This window comes from Quercus robur, chromosome 4, assembly GCF_932294415.1.
Source record: "Quercus robur chromosome 4, dhQueRobu3.1, whole genome shotgun sequence".
Classification (NCBI taxonomy): Eukaryota; Viridiplantae; Streptophyta; class Magnoliopsida; order Fagales; family Fagaceae; genus Quercus; species Quercus robur.
In genome coordinates, this window is record NC_065537.1 from 69,767,007 (window position 1) to 69,786,931 (window position 19,925).

The 19,925-nt window shown below is 34.0% G+C and overlaps 2 protein-coding genes across 2 annotated transcripts; one reads left to right on the plus strand and one right to left on the minus strand.

Annotated features, from left to right (window-relative positions):
• Positions 1–3,533: 3,533 nt before the first annotated feature.
• LOC126722491 (putative receptor-like protein kinase At3g47110) lies at positions 3,534–4,919 on the plus strand. The gene is made up of 2 exons (XM_050425649.1): positions 3,534–4,434; positions 4,672–4,919. Exons 1-2 carry the CDS (start codon positions 3,534–3,536, stop codon positions 4,917–4,919), a joined length of 1,149 nt encoding a protein of 382 aa, XP_050281606.1.
• Positions 4,920–14,650: 9,731 nt separating this feature from the next.
• On the minus strand, positions 14,651–19,391 carry LOC126723519 (probable LRR receptor-like serine/threonine-protein kinase At3g47570). The gene is made up of 3 exons (XM_050427041.1): positions 16,380–19,391; positions 15,651–16,067; positions 14,651–14,966 (listed from the first exon to the last, which is right to left on the minus strand). Exons 1-2 carry the CDS (start codon positions 19,084–19,086, stop codon positions 15,667–15,669), a joined length of 3,108 nt encoding a protein of 1,035 aa, XP_050282998.1. The 5' UTR covers positions 19,087–19,391; the 3' UTR covers positions 14,651–14,966; positions 15,651–15,666.
• Positions 19,392–19,925: the final 534 nt, after the last annotated feature.

Below are 19,925 nucleotides of genomic sequence, written 5' to 3' on the forward strand. Positions count from 1 at the left end.
AATTCCTCTTTTTCAAGATTAGCCAATTTTAACTCTTTCTTGAATTTCTTAGCAATTTTCATAGATTTCAATAATTCCTTACTCACAGGCATCAATAAAATCAACAGAAGTATGAGCAGAAACATGATCAAAAAGACACTTCAAATTATTCATGACAATAGGGGTCAAGGATCAGCTCTTTGATCAAAAGATCTAAAACAAAAGAGCAACCTGCTCTGATACCACTTGATAGTTTTTAGACCCCTTAAAAACACAATTGGATTAACTTAGGTAATTAGCCAAGTTGTTACTTAGTCCAATTTAACAAATCTAGGTTATCACAATCACAACAATCGTATCATGCAAAGCAGCAGAAAAATAAATAAGACAATGATATGATCACCCAGGAAACCAAACCGGTAAAAACCTGGGGAGGATTTAACCTAGCTATCCTCAAGGTAAACCTGAATCCACTATCTTGAAAGAATCGAAGTTCATACAATAAGACTTACAAGCCCCCACACTCGACTTCTTATTGCTACCTACCAGTAGAACTTACTGACATGACCACGTGCAAGTTCCGAATCCACAGACTCCTTCTTTCTTGGATTCACCACCAGATATAAGCACACCTGCTTGTGTTTCTTTAAACTTCAATGGTAGCAACTAAATTGATCATCAAGGTATAGATAATATCTCTTCCTTGAAAACCCTAAGTTTGTGTAAAGGAAAACTCCTCTAGATCTCACAAGAGATTTACACAAACAGCAATATGAGCAACAATACAACTCTCTAGCAACCAAGACTTTAAAGAGGTTTGGGTACAAAACCCTAAAACCAAAAGAGGCACAAAAGGCACTCTAATCTCTCTCTCTTCAGTCTCAAAAACGTGGCTTAGGGTTTCCTTTATATAGTGAGAGAAGTAGATCTGAAATCCTAATCCTTAATGGGGCTTAAGCTGTTGTTTGGGCTGACTTGAAATTCTGCAGATACGATTTTCGATTGATCAAGCCTGTCCTTCGATCGATCGAACTAGGCAGAATATGAAGTCTTCTTCCTGCAGCTTGTTTGTTCTTGAATCTTGACTTGAATCACCTTGAGCATTGTCTAATAAAACCTATAGACTCTAAGATCTATATCTAGACAAGTTTGTGTTCACGATTTGCCAATTGTTCTAAACATTTAGAACCTAACAGTATTATTGGCTACAAAGCAGTGAAATCAAACTCTTAGTTTTCATAAACAAATATACCCACTTTGTACCAAGCGTGATTTTCCATGGGGCTTTCATGCTCGAATTCAACTACACTATCAACATCCTTTTGTTACTCTATGCATGCTTTTTTTATCCTTTCGTGCTGTGGCTTGTTGTTCGCCTTCGCGGTTGGTGGGAATAATGAGACAGACCGGTTGGCATTGCTTGAGTTCAAAGCCAAGATAGCCAGTGACCCTTTTGGGGCTATGAACTCTTGGAATGACAGCATCCACTTTTGTCAATGGCAAGGGGTTACTTGTGGTCATCGACATCAAAGGGTCACGGTGTTGGACTTGTGGTCTTTGAAATTGGTAGGCTCTATATCACCACATGTTGGAAATTTAAGTTTTTTGAAGATTATATTTCTTGGAAACAACAGCCTTTTTAATGAAATCCCTCCTGAAATTGGTCGTTTGCATAGATTGCAATTCTTTCGTTTGCCAAATAACACACTTAGTGGCCAAATTCCTAGTAGTTTATCTAATTGCTCCAATCTTATTGAATATTTTTGTCAATTATGACCTTCTATCTGGAGAAATTCCTGCAAATCTTGACACCTTGTCAAAACTCCAAAAAATTGGTATTCACAATAATAATCTGACAGGAAGTTTCCCAAATTCTTTTGGAAACTTATCATCTTTAGAAGTGATTTCTGCACCTTTTAATAACTTGGGTGGGAGTATTCCTGAATCTTTTGTCCATTTGACCAAACTTAGAATTTTTGGAGTGAGTTCAAATAGGTTGTCTGGTACAATTCCTCCTTCAATCTTCAATCTTTCCTCAATAATACAATTTGATGTAGGAAACAACCAAATCCAAGGGCATCTTCCATTAGACATAGGTATCACTTTACCAAATATTGAATTTTTTTCCATTAGTGGAAACCAATTTATTGGTAGTATACCAAGTTCAATTTCCAATGCCACAAATCTTGATACACTTCAATTGAACATAAATAAACTAAATGGAAAAATTTCTTCTTTGGAGGAGCTAAATAAAATGACACGTTTTCGCATTTCCGGCGACCTTCTTGGAAATGGAGGGGCAAAGGACTTGGGTTTTCTATGTTCTTTGACAAATGCCACCTATCTGATTACATTGCAAATAAGTACCAATAACTTTGGGGGAGAGTTACCAAAGTGTATTGGCAATTTCTCAAGTAATCTTACCCAATTGGCTCTAGATAATAATAAAATATCTGGAAAGATTCCTGCTGAAGTAGGAAATTTGATCAACTTGTTGAGGCTTGATATGTGGCAGAACAAATTATCAGGTAATATTCCCTATGAAATTGGAAATCTTTAGAAGTTACAAATTTTGGCATTAAATACAAATAATTTCTATGGGAACGTTCCATCCTCTATTTGAAATTTAACCGTCTTGACAAACTTGTATTTATATGAGAATAATCTTCAAGGCAACATCCCTCTATGTCTAAGCAAGTGCCGAAATTTGTTTAATCTGAATCTTGCTAATAACAATCTTAGTGGTTCGATATCCATAAAAGTCATTGGTCTCTCACCAATTTTTTTATTTCTTTCTGTCAACCAGTTTATTGGTGTTCTTCCCGTGGAAGTAGGCAATTTTGAGAATCTAGATATTTTGGATATTTCAAAAAACATGTTTGGCGAAATTCTAGTTAGTTTGGGAAGCTGCATAAAGTTGGAATTGTTGGTGTGGTGTGTGTTCCAAACACTTTTATTCTTATTTATTTTCTAGCCGTTGGAAATTTATGAGTAAAATAGCCGTTGGGCAATTATGAGAAAAACAACCGTTGGGCAATAATTGATAATATAGCCGTTGGGCTTTTAAGGGTTATTAGTAACCAATAACTATAGAATATTATCTTCATAAGTAGCCTATATAATACTCATCATAACACACTTTCTAAAGGGTCTTTTTACTACTCTATATTTTTTATATATACACAAGTCTACTATCTTCCTCTCCCACATATTTTTTCTACAAGAATATTTGTTCTAAGGAAAGGCAATAGAGGGTTGTTCTTAAACCTTTTGTGAGTGGAAGTGCGTACATCACAAAGGTCGACGCTATAGTCTAATCCTGGGGGGTTGTTTGGCCAAGAGAACCAATCGCACCAAGTTTTACTTTGGGTGGCACGAATCAACCTTTAAGAACAACGCTCTTTGCGTGATTCTATAGCACTGTGAGATTGTTCCTTACTTTACTTAAATTTATATTATTATTGCTTATTTACATTCTTGCTAATTATTTGGGACATTGTTTGTTGTATCAAACTTGTTTATTCACTATTATTTTCCAACAGGAATATCTATACATGGGAAGAAACCACTTCCAAGGGATCATTCCTCCATCTTTTGAATCATTAAGAGGTCTTCAATATCTAGATCTGTCAAACAATAATTTGACTGGCGAAGTTCCTAAATTTTTGGAGGTTTTTGTTTACTTGCAATTTCTAAATCTATCTTACAATCATTTTGAGGGAGATGTGCCAACAAACAAAGATTTCAATAATACAAGTGCAACTTTCCTTGAGGGAAATGTTCAGCTTTGTGGAGGAATATCTGAGTTTCAGCTTCCTAAATGCAAATACAAAAAATTGAACCAGTGGAAGTTGACCTTTACCTTAAAGTTAATAGTCTGTATACTTTCTGGGGTTTTTGGGGTAATTTTGATGCTGTCCTTGCTAGTTATTTGTTCTTTAAGTAAAAAACAAAAAGAAAGCACTTTAAGTAATTCAGGAAAGTTTCTCTTGAATGTATCTTATCAAACTCTCTTAAAAGCTACTGATGGGTTCTCCTCCACCAATTTAATTGGTGTGGGTGGCTTTGGATCTATGTATAGAGGAATTCTTGATCAAGGTCATGAATTTAAAGCTTTAGTATATGAGTTCATGTCTAATGGAAGCCTTGATGAGTGGTTGCATCCAGCTACAAGAACAAATAATGTTCCCGAGAAACCAAAGAATTTGAATCTTCTTCAAAGACTAAATATTGTCATTGATGTTGCTAATGCATTGGATTATCTATGTCATCATTGTCATACACCAATCATTCATTGTGACCTCAAACCTAGCAATGTTCTTCTTGATGATGAAATGATTGGACATGTTAGTGACTTTGGTTTGGCAAGGTTCCTTTTTGAGGACACCCATGATTGTTTCACTAATCAATCAAGCTCCATCGTATTCAGAGGAACAATGGGTTATGCTCCGCCAGGTGAATATTTTCATTGTTTCTTAATATTTCTTAATGTAGTCTCAAGCATGAACGGTTCAAATATTGTACAAAGTAGAGCGCATCCTAAACAATTTTTCCACTTCTCATAATAATTATTTTCCTATTGCATGCCACCAAAAGATCATCTTAAAGTTTGTAAGATTAATTATATTTCCCTTTTTATTTGTAAAAAATTAGAAATAACCATATTACAATAAATATTATGTGCAATTACAGAGTATGGCATGGGAAATGAGATGTCTATCCTTGGCGATGTCTATAGTTATGGCATACTATTGTTAGAGATGTTTACAGGAAAACAGCCCACTGATGACATGTTCAAAGATGGCTTGAACCTTCATGATTTTGTTAAAACAGCTTTGCTTGACCAAGTGATTGACAGTTTAGATCCTAATCTTCTTTGGGAAAGAGAAGATGAGATGACATGGATGAATGATATATTCTCACAATCAAAATCAAATTAGAAGTCCCAAAATTCAAGAATGCTTTATTTTGATATTTGGAATTGGAGTTTCTTGTTCTTGGGAGTTTGCAAGAGAAAGGATGAACATGAGTGACGTTGTAAATGAACTGCATTCGATTAAAGAAAAGCTCCTTGGAACTAGAATACGCCAAGAAAAACATCTACTTATAGGTAAATTTTTTGTCACACAGTAGTAGTAATGATATGGTAGTGAATCCCCCAACACCAAGTGATGAATATCTTTCTAATTCTTATACATTGAAATGATTTATCTCAGCTCAATAATTTAGAAACATAATTATCTTGCTTCATCACAGGTACACTATCTGGGACAGAAAGCTTAATTTCAGACACAACAACTAGAATTGAAGAAGAATCTGTAAAAGCTTAAAGGAAAAAAAGAAGAATTGCGGAGTTGTCTTTACAAAAGATTGATACTGAAATTGAGATCAAAGTGATTCAACTTCCTGCTGCTCTGAATTATCCTGGTTTCATTGTTAGCAGTAAATGCAATTAGGTACCAGTCATTTGAAGCTGCCTTGAATTCCGGAATTGCTTCTTTTGAAGGTTTTGAGGCTAGAATAGAACATATTTGGCCTTCTCTAAGATGTGGTTTACCATGAACTCTTATTTTGTTATTTCTTTGCTAATATTAATCAATTACTAATGGCTACTTTAGTAGGGTGTTATTATTATTATTATTATTATTATTTTTTTTTTGTGTGTGTGGATATTAGTATTGTTTATGTACAAAACTATTTTTGTTCATCAAATGTTTGTATGCTTTTGATATGCATTAATAGATAAACATTTCCTCCAACTCTCCAAGTATTTTACAAATTAGCTAGTTATATATGGTCATTCCCATGTATTGGACCACTTTTCAAATAGTGGGTATTTTAATATTTTTACCAAATGGTAAAATTGATTCCATACTGAATAAGGTACGATCTTATTTAAACTATCTATATGTGCTTCATTTAGACATTCTAACTTATGGTATGAGATTCTTAAAAAAAAAAAGAAAATTGTTCCTTATGTTATGTGATGACTCGCAGAACATCATCACGTCCATATACTAAAATACATGTATATCAACTGTTATTAAAATATATTAGACCCGTTGTTTAAAAAAAATTATACAAAAATAGTAGTATCATTTTATGTACTAATTAACAGAGGCTAGTGGTTAAACGGAAGGATTGGATTGATAAAATTAAAACCTTAGGAACCAAACTAACAACTCATCAAAATGTTGAGGGTCTAAATTGTTTTTAACCAAAAAAAAAAAATGTGGAGCATTAAAGACCAGTGGAAGTTGCAATCACAACCAAAATAAAAACATGTGGGCATTAGAGACCTGTGGAATTTTCTTTCACAACCAAAAAAGAAAAAGAAAAAGAAAAAGAAAAGATGTTACTTGTTAATTAGTTGTTAGCATATTATCAGGAATGGTCAAGATTCTCCATGGAAACATCTCTAATGCTACAAAAGCGTGTGATAGTTTAGTGAGGGACCTAGAAAGTAGAAAGAACCAATTTAAGAAGCTACAGGACTTATGGCATGACCAACAAGACCTATCCTACTACTCCCAAGTCTTTGTTTCACCCAGGTTTACTGGAAAAGCTCTTTCTAGGTGGAAATTCTGGACACGTTTGTAGTTGCAGAAAACTTTTACATTTTTTTTGTTTTTGTTTTGGTAATATGGATAAAGTTTTACATCTTTGCTATCATGCTTGGATATTCTGTTAAACAAGGTTAGTAATACACTTAGTAACAATAAATAACAACAAAAATCACATTTACACCGTTAATAAACACATGTTAAACTTTAGGGTAAAACTCAAAACTACTCATTCTATCCCTGTAGGATGAGTTTTACCAATCCTCATTTTTTAAACAAAATATTTTGCCAGTCTCTACACATTAGCTTATGAGCAATTTTAATCCTTAAAATTTGAAGTGATCATATTTGGCTCTTAGTAAGCTCGATTGATTGATCCCTTAGTCTATAAAAACTTCAAATGATCGATTTTAGTACCTAACAAATTTAAAATGATAGCTTTTAGCTCCTATGGAGTGATGATGTGTCTGAACACGTTATTTAAGAGGCTAAAAATGATCATTTTAAAAGGATACCTGTTTCCATGCCCAACCCTAGCTCCCAATCATCATAAGAATTTCTAGTCTTTGCTCATTGATGATGTCAAAAATCGTTAGTAAGTCACACGGTCCTCACATACTCAAGACAACACCTGCACAACATAGAAAAAGAAGACCTCAAGAGAGTACCGATATGGTACTGGCCAAAGACCCTCCCAAAGTTAAGTTAGAGAACTTGCTTCACAACTTTAGAGTGCTAGAGCTGGGATGAGTTATGCGTACCTTGATTTGTGAGGGTTTTGGGGTTTTTATAGTAGTGTAGAGCTGACTTTTGTTTCTTGGCGGAGAAGATCTTTCCCTATAGAGAAGATCCTCATTAATGCACGTATTTTGCAAAATCCTTTCCTTGTAGGAATTCCTTTGGTTAGGGTTGATTGTGAGATACAAGGAATTTCCTTACATAGATATCCGTGGGGGTTAATTTAAGCCAGACTGGACCCATCGGCCTCTTCACATCTGTCAGCCATCTGCTTTGTCCTATTGTTCCCGTTGGCATATGGAGACGCCTATCGAGTCTCCTTGTGGGGTCGTCCCGTGTGATGTTATTGGCCTAACTCTATCGTGAGTTTCCGTGAAGCTACCGGGTATGTCAGCATTGACGATCTTTTCACGCGATGTTTTGGGGTAATAATTTATGGCTAAAATAACCCTATCACTCATTAATTATGGAAACCTTTTTGTGTCAATGACCCACAGAGAGGACAAAGGACCACAAAGATTGAAGACCAGTCCTTGTGAATGCTGCACTAAAGAATAGTAAAACCATTTCTAATTCAATTATATGGACTCTGCTTTCAAGAATTGTAAGTGAGTATGGCGAGATGCATTTATAGATGGGGTCCATTAATTAAAAATTGGTCACGTAGTCTTTTCTCTTTTTCTTTTCCTTTTCCTTTTCAGACGTGTTCACACTTCTCTTTTTCTTAATCCTATTATAGAATTAGGATTGGTGGTGCCTAAAAAGCCATATTATTATTTTTAGCACACCACTAAGTACAAATTTATAAATTGGTGGAGCCAAAGTCAAATAATTTGGCTTTGCAGTTACAGTACATAGCCAAAAGGGCTATGCACTGTAGCCCATAGGTAAAAAAAAAAAAAAAAAGTGGAGTATTATTAAATTGCGTGTTCACATTGCTCATATTAAATATATTATTTTATTCATATATTCATATTGCTTTGTAATGAATATTTATTTTTATTGTAATAGATATATTATTTTATTGTAATAGATATATTATTTTATTGTGTTGAAAGTTAAAATAAAATTACTGGGTGTTTTGTAAAGAAAGAAGGTAAGATAAATAAAGTAGTTTTTTTTATGGAGCCATATTGCTAAATTTATAACACCACCAATGTGAATGCTTTTAGGGATCAAGATCAAGTCCTCCTCCGCGTGGGATGGACTTGATATTTAGGTGAAAGTCATCAAACCATGTATATTTATAACTCTCAATACCTATTTTTTAATGGGCAAAAAAAAATTTTATTTACTTTTTTGAAAATGACAAAACAAATCATGCCAGACCCAGAAAATCCAAATTAAATCAAAATAGGAGATTGATTCAAACTCTAATAATTAAATCCCCACCTTGACTTAAATTCCATTTCGTAAGACTTCCACTTAATCCATAAAGTGTCGAACTCAAATTTGAAAACCACCAAAGTTCATCAAATTTCTTCCCCATCTTGGTATAACTCAAGCTACCAAATACAAATTCTTAACAAATTTCAATTTTGCCGAGGCTTCTCTCAAGCCACAAAGTGTCAAACAAAAATCACCTAATAAAATTAAAATTGAGAGAATTGAAATAGAGTGATTGTAGGATTTATTGGTTAAATTTGCAAGGCTCGATCGATCGAAAATTAGGCTCAATCGACCGAATCTCGTGTAGATTAATTTTCCACAAAATTTTCCAACTTAGCTCAAGCCCGGTTTGACGTGTAGGGTTTTATGTTTTACTCCAAGTATAAAAAGAAAAACCCTAGCTATGTTTTAGAAGTCTTTGATGTGCTGTGTGTTGAATCTTTTATGAGATCTAGAGGTGTTTACCTTCATACACACTTAGGGTTATCAAGATCAAGATTCATGTTAAGAACTTGGTGATCGCTTCAGTTGCTGTATAAAGAATTTCAAGAAGATCTGAAACCTTTGAGTGGAGTCTCAAAGTCACAAGTGGGAGTACCTATGGTTGCAGTAGATTAAGGAAAGAAGTAGTCCATGGACTCAGAGTTGTCACATGGTCGTGGTAGTAAGTTTTCTACTTGAGGTAGTAATAGGATGTTAGTGGTCTAAGTCTTATTGTACAAACTTCAATTCTTTCATAGTGGATCTATTTTACCTTGAGGATAGCTAGGTTAAATCCTCCCCAGGTTTTTTACCTGTTTGGTTTTCCTGAATTATCATATCGTGTGTGTTTTATATTTCCGCATTACTTACATGATATGATTTGAATGTGTTAACTTAGATCTGAATAATTTATCTAAGTAATCACTTGGTTAAATAACTAGGTTAAACAGTTTGTGTTTTAAGGGGTCTAAAAATGTACAAATGCAATTCAACTAAAGCATCAGTGATGTCCATCCTTTCTCTTGGAATTTCTGTGGAACAAGCAAGTCCAATTTCGAGTATCAAAATCAAGCATTCTTGAATTTTGAGACTTCCATTTTGATCCTAATTGCAAGTGTCATTTGTTCTTATTTCTACCTCTTGTCTTTCCCAAGGAAGATTAGGATCTATAATGTCAATTATTCATTCTAGTAAACTTGCTTTAACAAAGTCACGAAGATTTAAGCTGTGAGGAAGATGCTATCAGTAAGCTTTTTTCCCGTGAACATCTCTAACAATAATATGCCATAACTATAAACATCACCATATATTGATACCTCGTTTCCCATACCATACTTTGCAATTACACATAACATATATTGTAATTGCCATACTTTCATATCACAAAAAGAAGGGAAAGAAAAAATCTTACAAATTTTAAAGGATATTTGAAGAAGAATAAAACTAGAAAATTATGTTTTAACACATTCTATCTTCTAGATACAATAAATCATTATTAAAACAATATTTTTATACTTAGAAGTTAGAACTGTTGTAGGAAATATGGGAAAAGTAAAAGAAAAACTTTTTAATTTAAGAAATGCAAAATATATTTACCTAGAGGAGTATAACCGATTGTTCCTCTAACCCCAATTGAGCTTGATTCATTAGTTGAAGAATCTTGGATGATAGCATGAAGGAATTTTGCCAAGCCAAAGTCACTTACATGTCCAATCATTTTATCATCAAGAAGAACATTGCTAGGCTTGAGGTAACAGTGAACAATTGGTGTTTGGCAATGATAATGAAGATAATCCAATGCACTAGCAGCATCAATAGCGATATTTAGTCTTTGAATAAGACTCAATTTCCATGGTTCTCAAAAGACTCATTAGTTATTGGCGTTGGATGTAACCACTCATATAGGTCCATTTTCAAAGAACTCATTAGTCTCTAGATCTTCTGTAGAGACAAAATATAGGGCTATGGTAGTGACAGTATGTGAAATAACTTGGCTACTAGCATTGTTGAAGGATCTTAAGGTCTATCATCCACAACCAGCATTGCTTTTTTGTGATAATCAAGCAGCTATATAAATAGGGGAGAATCCTGTGTTTTATGAAAGAACTAATCATATTGAGATTGATTGTCACTTGGTTAGAGATAAGGTGCAAGATAGAGTAATTAAGTTGTTTTACACTCCTACTCACACTCAATTGGCAGATTTACTTACAAAGGCACTTAATGCTCAACAATTAGCTTCTTTACTTGTCAAAATGAGCATCATCAATATTCATGGTTCTGGTGCTAACCTTGAGGGGGGATGTAAAGACATTAAGAGCAAGGTTAGTGCAGTGAAGTAGTGCAGTAGTGCAGTGAAGTGAGAAGAAGCTAATGCAGCAGTGAAGTGAAGTGTATAAACGACATAGAGCTGTGCTACTTGTAGTTTAGGAATTCATTGGTTATTTATGTATACACGTGTATGATACACGTGCCATAACTGCTTTGCGCATAAGTTGGAAGTCAGTTTTCTTCTTCAGTTAGTATATATATGAGATCTTTTGTACAGTTTTATTCAATTGAGTAATAACAGAAAATTTTCAGAAACTTCTCTCTGTTTTCACTCTCCAAGCTTTCAAGCATTTCTTTCTTCTTGTTGTTCTCTGTTTCTTACACATATTATTAGGAATTGTCAAGATTCTCCAAACATCTCTAATGCTACAAAAGTGTGTGATAGTTTAGTGAGGGACCTAGAAAGTAGAAAGAACCAAATTAAGAAGCTACAGGACTTATGGCATGACCAACAAGACCTATTCTATTACTCCCAAGTCTTTGTTTCACACACAGATTTACTGGAAAAGCTCTTTCTAGGTGGAAATTCTGGACACGTTTGTAGTTGCAAAAAACTTTTACATTTTTTTTTTGGTAATATGGACAAACTTTTACATCTTTGCTATCATGCTTGGATATTCTGTTAAACAATATTGGTAACACACTTAGTAACAATAAATAGCCAATTAGTATCTTAGTCTGATGATAAAGAATTATCTTCAGGAACGGATGTCATAAGTTGAAACTCTCTAAAATAAAAAAAAAATAACATTTTCACTAATAATAAACACATGTTAAACTTTAAGTAAAACTCAAAACTACTCATTCTATCCCTGGAAGCTGAGTTTTACCAATCATCATTTTTTAACTAAAAAAATATTGTCAGTATCTGCACATTAGGCTATGAGCAATTTTAGTCCTTAAAATTTAAAGTGATCATGTTTGGCTTCTAGTGAGCTCAATTGATCAATCTCTTAGTTTATAAGGTCTCGTTTGGTAGAGTTGTTAAATAACTCATTTTCAGTTTTTAAACAACATTATACGCATTTTCACACACTTTTTCACCTATATGTATTTTAAAAAAAAACAAATAATATTACTCAAACTCCTTTACCAAAAAAGTCCTAAAACACTTTAAATGATTCTGTACCTAACAAATTTAAAATGATAGCTTTTACGTGTCTGAACACATTATTTATGAAACTAAAAGTGATCATTTTAAAAGGAGACTAAAATTATTTATCAGTTGAACTTTAATGGCCTGTTTGGAAGTTTAGAGAGGGAGGAGAGTAGAGTGGAGTAGAGGGGAGGAGAGTAGTGGGGAGGAGAGTAGAGGGGAATAGTTCACCTCCACCTTGTTTGGATCTTTTTAAAATTAGTAAGGGAGAATGGAGTAATTAGCCCTTCCCATTGTTTGGATGTTTTAAAAATTAGGATGGAGAGGAGGAGAAATTATTTAAATAGACAAATTTACCCTTATTTGAAAATGGACTTACAATATTGGTCTATGATTAATTTGTTAGATTTAATAATTATGACTATAACATGCAATAATTTTTTTATAATTTTTTTTTCCTGATGTGAATTAAATAATCAATATTAGTCTATAATTAAATTTTTTTCTGCTTTTTTATTATACTAAAAAAACCATCCTTAATTGATAATAATTAAAATAAGAAAATAAAATGTTTGGATGCAGAAAAAACAATTCTAATGTGGCTTGTGAGTGCCAAAATTAGCATAATAATTATAAAAAAATCTGAAAAAAAAAAAAAAAAAAAAATTGATAGGTCTTTTCTTCAAAATCCCAATCATAAGCACAGATTAGAAATTTCACAACTAGTTTGGAAAGTCCCACCTCCACGTTTATTAATTAAATTTTTACACCAAAAACAAAAACTAGTTCTTTAACTTTTTAGTTTTATATATTAAAAAACAAAAGCGTCATACTCATGCAACGGAGAATCTGATTGACCAAAGTCCAGAGAAAGAAATGGCGACGCCATTGCCTGGTCTATATCGGAGATCCTTGCCCTTTCCTCCGGAAATCGAATTTTGCTTCCTCTGAAGGCGCTTTGGGACTCGACGCCGCCGCCACCGCTCTTAGCTCATCTCTCTACACCGTCAACGGCGGCCAGCGCGCCGTCATCTTCGACCCAGATTTGCTGTCTACCCATTTTTCCCTTCACTCTCTCTCACTTGACGAACCCAGATTTGCTGTCTTTGGGTTCAGATCTGAGCTGCTAACATGTTTTTGTATTCGTGTGTGTGAGATTTTCATTGTAATATGTTTGATTGTGGAGTGTGAATTCATTGTTGTCTAATTGTGGAGCGGTTTGAATCGGATGTGTGAAACAGTGAGGTTCTTTTTTTTTTTTTTCATTCACCTTAAATTTTCTCAGGAGACAAACAAAAATTATTTATATAATCAGTTTGTAATTTTGTTAATTTAGAAAGGGTAAATTGGAGAATTCATTTGGTCAATAATTTAACTACTCTCCTCTCCCTCCAAATCTCTCCAATTTGGGGGAATTAAAAATGAAGGGTTAGAGGTAATTGAAACCCCTCCAAATCTCTCCAAACCCCTCCCCCTCCTTCCTTAAAAAACTTCCAAACAAGGTAATTGAATTACTCTCCCTCACTCTACTCTACTCCCCCTCCTTTTTTAAACATCCAAACAGGCCATAAATTGCGACTGTGTATTTATTTATTTAAAGTAAGTAACACACATACAAAGTGAGTAATTTCCGTCATTCATGCATGATGCCATGGTTTCCGTGCCCAAACTGCACTCTTACCTGTCCATCTCAACCAATCCTAGCTCCCAATTGTCGTAAGAATTTCTAGTCTTGGCTCATTAATTGTGGAAACCTTTTCGTGTCGGACTTAGTTAGATTCAGTGTATGTGCACTGAATCCGGTCAAATAATAACACTTACTCCCTATTAAAAAAGTAGATACTTGTTATCATCTACCTTAAACAGGACCCTTTTGTGTCAATGACCCACAGAGAGGACAAAGGACCACAAAGTAAAACCATTTCTGATTCATTATATGGACTCTGCTTCCAAGAATTGTAAGTGGGTACGGCAGGATGCATTTAAAAATGGGTCCACTAATTAAAAATTGGTCACGTAGTCTTTTCTTTTTTTTCTTTTTCCTTTTCCTTTTCAGACTTGTTCACACTTCCCTTTTTCTTAAACCTATTATAGGGATCAAGATCAAGTCCTCCCCTGCGCGGGATGGCCTTGGACAAAAGCCATCAAACTTTTTTTTAGTATTGTATATTTATAAATTTAATACCTATTTTTTGGTGGACAAAAAGAACTTTTGATTTACTATTTTGGAAATGAAAAGAAAATCTTGCTAGACCCAAAAAATCCAAATTAAATTCGAAATAGGAAACTGATTCAAACTCTAATAAATCCTCACCTTGACTTAAATTTCATTTTGTAAGAGTTCCACTTCCAAAAAAGTGTCGAACTCACATTTGAAAACATCCAAAGTTCATCAAATTTCTCCACATCTTGGTTTAAATCAAATTACCAAATACAAATTCTTAATAAATTTCCATTTTGCTGGGGCTTCTCTCAAGCCACAAAGTGTCAAACGAAAATTACCTATTAATATTAAAATTAAGAGAATAGAAAATTGATGAAGAGGAGTAGAAGGAAGGAAAGTCTAAAGGAATAGAAAAAATTAAATTGTTCGGTTTGATGTAATGCATGCTCAAAAGTTGTTTACAATGAATCCTAAGCAAGATATATATAAAAACTAGGAAATAGGGTTAGCCATATTTAGGATTTACAACATAATTGGGCCTCTTGGGTCATTACACATAGCAAACCATAAATAATATATTCTTTAACACAAAAAAAAAAAAAAAAAAAAAAAAAAAAAAACTTATCTCCCCAAGTTACCTCCAAATGTGCTAAAAACGCCAAATACACCCGAACATGATGTCAAATTATTAGAATAATGAGCTTCAACATTCAATCTAGTGCACCTGTGGTGAGGGAAGATAAATTTCAGTGTATTAGAATACTTAGCTTCAAAATTCAAATCGTAACAATGTGTGGAGTGAAGTATTCTCTACAGTAACAAGAATTTAAAAGATATTCTTTAACTCATTACCTACATTTTTTTTTTGGGAGAATCTCATCACCTACAAATTAGTTGGTAAATTAAGTATCAACTTTCACGTTTTGTTTTACCTTTGAGAAAATTCATGACGCAAGAAAGCTAATTTGTGTGGGATTATGAAATCCCATCTCATTCAATATTTATGGAATTGACAATCCATTTTTTAGAAGATATTTAGAATTATAAACAAAAATTAATTTTACAACAAATTCGAACTTCAAAATTTCTACAACAAATTAGTTAACTTTGTAGCCTTTACATGTCAATGTCAGCAAATTTTTTTTAAAAATTTGGGCTGATTCCGAATGCTATGTATAGCAGAATGAGCATATCAAATTTCAAGTTGCTCCAATCTTTTCGGTTTTGTTAAAATTAAATAATAATAATAATAATTAAAAATAATTATAATCATAATAAAAATTATTAACACTAAGGCCTGTGGCTTTCTAAATGCTATATGATTCCCTCTCCCCACCCCTCAGATCACATGCTCCGGAAGATAAATTAACAAAGATTTAAAAGTAAAAAAAATTAAAATTAAAATTACCTGCAGCTTGAAGTCTTTAATTATCCGTGGACACAGGTTCTAAAAGGTTTTGTCGAATTAAATGCAATTCAACTAAAGCATCAGTGATGTCCATCCTTTCTCTTGGAACTTCTGAGGAACAAGCAAGTCCAATTTCGAGTATCAAAATTAAGCATTCTTGAATTTTGAGACTTCCATTTTGATCCTGATTGGGAGTGTTGTTCATTCTTATTTCTCCCTCTTGTCTTTCCCAAGGAAGAATAGGATCTATAATGTCAATTATTCGTTCTGGTAAATTTGCTTTAACAAAGCCATGAAGATTTAAGCTATTGAGAAAGATGCTATTAGTAGGCCTTTTTCCCGTGAACATCTCTAACAATAATATGCCATAACTATAAACATCACCATATATTGATACCTCATTTCCCATACCATACTCTGCAATTGCACATAAAATATATTGTAATTGCCATACTTTAATATCACAAAAAGAAGGGAAAGAAAAAATCTTACAAATTTTAAAGGATGTTTTTCCAAGGCATGTAAAAAAATATAAAAATAAAAAAATAAAAGAAGAAGCTATAAGAAGAATAAAACTAGAAAATTATGTTTGAACACATTCTATCTTCTAGATACAATACATCATTATTAAAACAATATTTTTATACTTAGAAGTTAGAACTGTTGTAGGAAATATGGGAAAAGTAAAAGAAAAAACTTTTTAATTTAAGAAATGCAAAATATATTTACCTGGAGGAGTATAACCGATTGTTCCTCTAACCCCAATTGAGCTTGATTGATTAGCAGAAGAATCTTGGATGATAGAATGAAGGAATTTTGCCAAGCCAAAGTCACTTACATGTCCAATCATTTTATCATCAAGAAGAACATTGCTAGGCTTGAGGTCACAGTGAACAATTGGTGTTTGGCAATGATGATGAAGATAATCCAATGCACTAGCAACATCAATGGCGATATTTAGTCTTTGAATAAGACTCAATTTCCTTGAATTCTCAAAAGACTCATTTGTTATTGGCGTTGGATGTAACCACTCATCTAGGTTGCCATTTCCAAAGAACTCATATACCAAAGCCTTAAAATCTTGACCTTGATCATCAATACCTGAATATGCTGTGAGTAGCTTTACAAGATTTTGGTGTCCGATGTTTCTTAGAGACTCAAACTCTGCTTTGAAACTTTTGGAAGCTCCACGACGTGCAAGGTTCAGCACCTTGATAGCAACTGTATGTCTATACTGATTAAGAATTCCTTTATACACTGACCCAAAACTGCCCACACCAACTAAATTAGCAGAAGAGAATCCATCAGTGGCATTTAGGAGACTTTGGTAAGATACATCCAAAAAAAAATTTATTGGGTCACTTGAGGTGTTTTCTTTCCTTTTCTTTCTCAAAGAACAAAGAAATAGAGATGATAGAATCAAAGATATGCCAAGAAGCCCAAATAGTATAAAGATAATCAACTTCAACATAGGAGTCAATTTTTTCTTCTTGGATTTTTTGTTGTTGCAGTCAGGAAGTTGAAACTTTGGTATGCCCCCACAAAGCTTACCATTTCCCTTAATCGAAGTTGCACTTGCATTCTTGAAAACTCCATTTGTTGGTACCTCACCCTCAAAATGGTTGTACGAGAGATTCAATAATTTCAAGAAATCAAAACTCCCCAAAAATTTTGGAATCATGCCAGAAAAATTATTGTTAGAAAGGTCTAAATGTTCAAGACCTCTTATTGATTCCCAAGATGAAGGAACAACTCCTTGGAAAAAGTTTCTTCTCATGGATAGAAATTCTAGCTTTACACAACTTGCAAGACTTACCGGTATTTTACCAAACAACATATTTTTAGAAATATCCAAATGTTCTAAATTTTTCAAATTTCCTATTTCCATGGGAAGGACACCGGTGAATTGGTTGCCGGACAAGTCAAGGCTATTTGGTGAAAATGAGAGACCAATAACTTGCGAGGATATGATACCGCTAAGATTGTTATGGGGAAGATGAAAAGTTATCAAATTTTGGCACTGACTTAGACTTGAAGGGATGCTTCCTTGAAGATTATTGTCTCCTAAATACAACTCCAACAAATTTGTTAAATTTCCAAGAGAGGATGGAATGTTCCCAATGAAATTGTTTTGAGATAAATCCAAAAATTGTAATTTCTGAAGGTTTCCAAGTATAGAGGGGATATTACCTGAAAATTTATTGTTCCACATTTCTATATCTTCCAGGTTGATCAAATTCCCTATCACACTCGGAATATTTCCAGATATTTTATTATTATTCAAATAGAAAAAGGTAAGAGTAGTTGAGATGTTGCCAATACATTTAGGCAATTCCCCCCCAAAGTTGTTGGTATTAATCTCCAAATCTCTTAGGTTGGTAGCATTTGACAAAGAACAGAGAAAACTCAAGTCATTTGCTCCTCCATTTCCAAGCTGGTTTTCAGTAATGGAAAACAACCTCACACTATTTAGCTTCTCTAAAGAAGGAACTTTTCCAGTTAGTTTATTCCCGGCCAAATTTAGTATATGTAAATTCGAGGCACTAGAAATTGAAATAGGGATAGATCCAATAAACTGGTTGTTGCTGATGGAAAATATTTCTAAATTTGGTAGAGTAATACCTATGTTCGGTGGAAGATGCCCTTGGATTTGGTTAACTCCTACATCAATCTTTGTTATTGAAGAGATATTGAAGAATGACGGAGGAATTGTACCAGACAACCTATTTGATGCCACAGCAAAGACTTTAAGTTTGGTCAATTGGCCAAAAGAATCAGGGATACTCCCACCCAAGTTATTATAAGCTACAGATAAGCCTTTTAGAGATGATAAGTTTCCAAAAGAAGATGGGATAATTCCTGTCAAACTATTTTTATGAATGGCTAAGATTTGGAGCTTTGACAAGGTGCCAAGTTTTGTGGGGATTTCTCCAACCAGATTATTAACAGCTGCATGAAACAATATGAGGTTGGCACAACTGGATAAATTGCTAGGAATTGTTCCATTTATTGTGTTATTGTTCAATTCCAAGACTCGTAGTCTACGCAAACGGCCAATTTCTTGAGGAATTTCATTATAAAAGCTATTGTTTTCAAGGTTTAACTTCCACAAAAAACTTAAATTTCCAATATTTGGGGATATAGAGCCTACCAGTTTCTGAGATTGCAGGTCCAACATAGTGACCCTTTGATGTCGGCGACCACAGGAAACACCTTTCCATTGGCAAAAGTGGATGCTATCATTCCAAGAGCTCATGACCCTGAGAGGATCTTTACTAATCTTGCCTTTGAAGTCGAGCAATGCCAACCGGTCTGTCTCACTACTCTCGCCAACCACAGAGGTGTGAAACAAGCCAAAGCAGCAGAGAAGGATAAACGTGTGCATGGAAAAAGATGATGATGGTGGAGCTGAACTCGGGTGTGGACAAGGCCCCATGCAATGTGAATGAAAAGGCTTTTGTTTAACGAAAATGGTGGTTTATCAAATTTTGAAATGGATGTGTATGTATGATTGTTTTGCAGCTGAAAAAGAACCAAATTTATAGCAAGGGAAAGAAGACCAGTAGTCCAAGTAATAGTGAAGTTCTTCGGACCCACTTCTAAATTTTACTAATATTGACGAATCATTATTAGTCAGAACCTATAATGGACGATAAGACAATTGATCATATTTCTTGACCAAAGTCGGCATGTAAAAGTAGAAAAGTAAAGCCTTTCTGGAAACTGTTAAAGCTTAGGAACCAAATTAACAACTCATAAAATTTTTGAGGGACTGAATTATACAGAAGAACCAGAGAAATAACGTGTGGGACAATCATAGAGACCTGTTGAATTTTCTTATTCACACAAGAGAAAGATGCGGTTAGATTCTCCATGGAAAAATCTCTAATACTACACAAGAGGGATGTGATAGTGAGTAACCGTAAGGAAAAAGGCAGCGGACTTACGGGCATGACTAAGAAGACCTGTCCTTGTAAGTTGTAACCCTAAAAGTCTTTGTTTCACACTGATTTTACGACCTGTTTACATGACACACTCTTTAAAGGAGATATAAATCGTGTGGACAATAATTAGGTAGATCAAACTGGGGGGGGGGGGGGGGGGGGGGGGGGATTGCTGACCTGGAATGAAAAGAACGTAGGAGAAAACTCCATCAACTTTGCTATCATGCTTGGCTGAATCGGCTCCACTCTTTAAAGCAATATCACTGTAATTATTCTATCATATCTATTTTTTTTTTAAAAAATTATTGTAATAAATATGTTAAACTTCAAG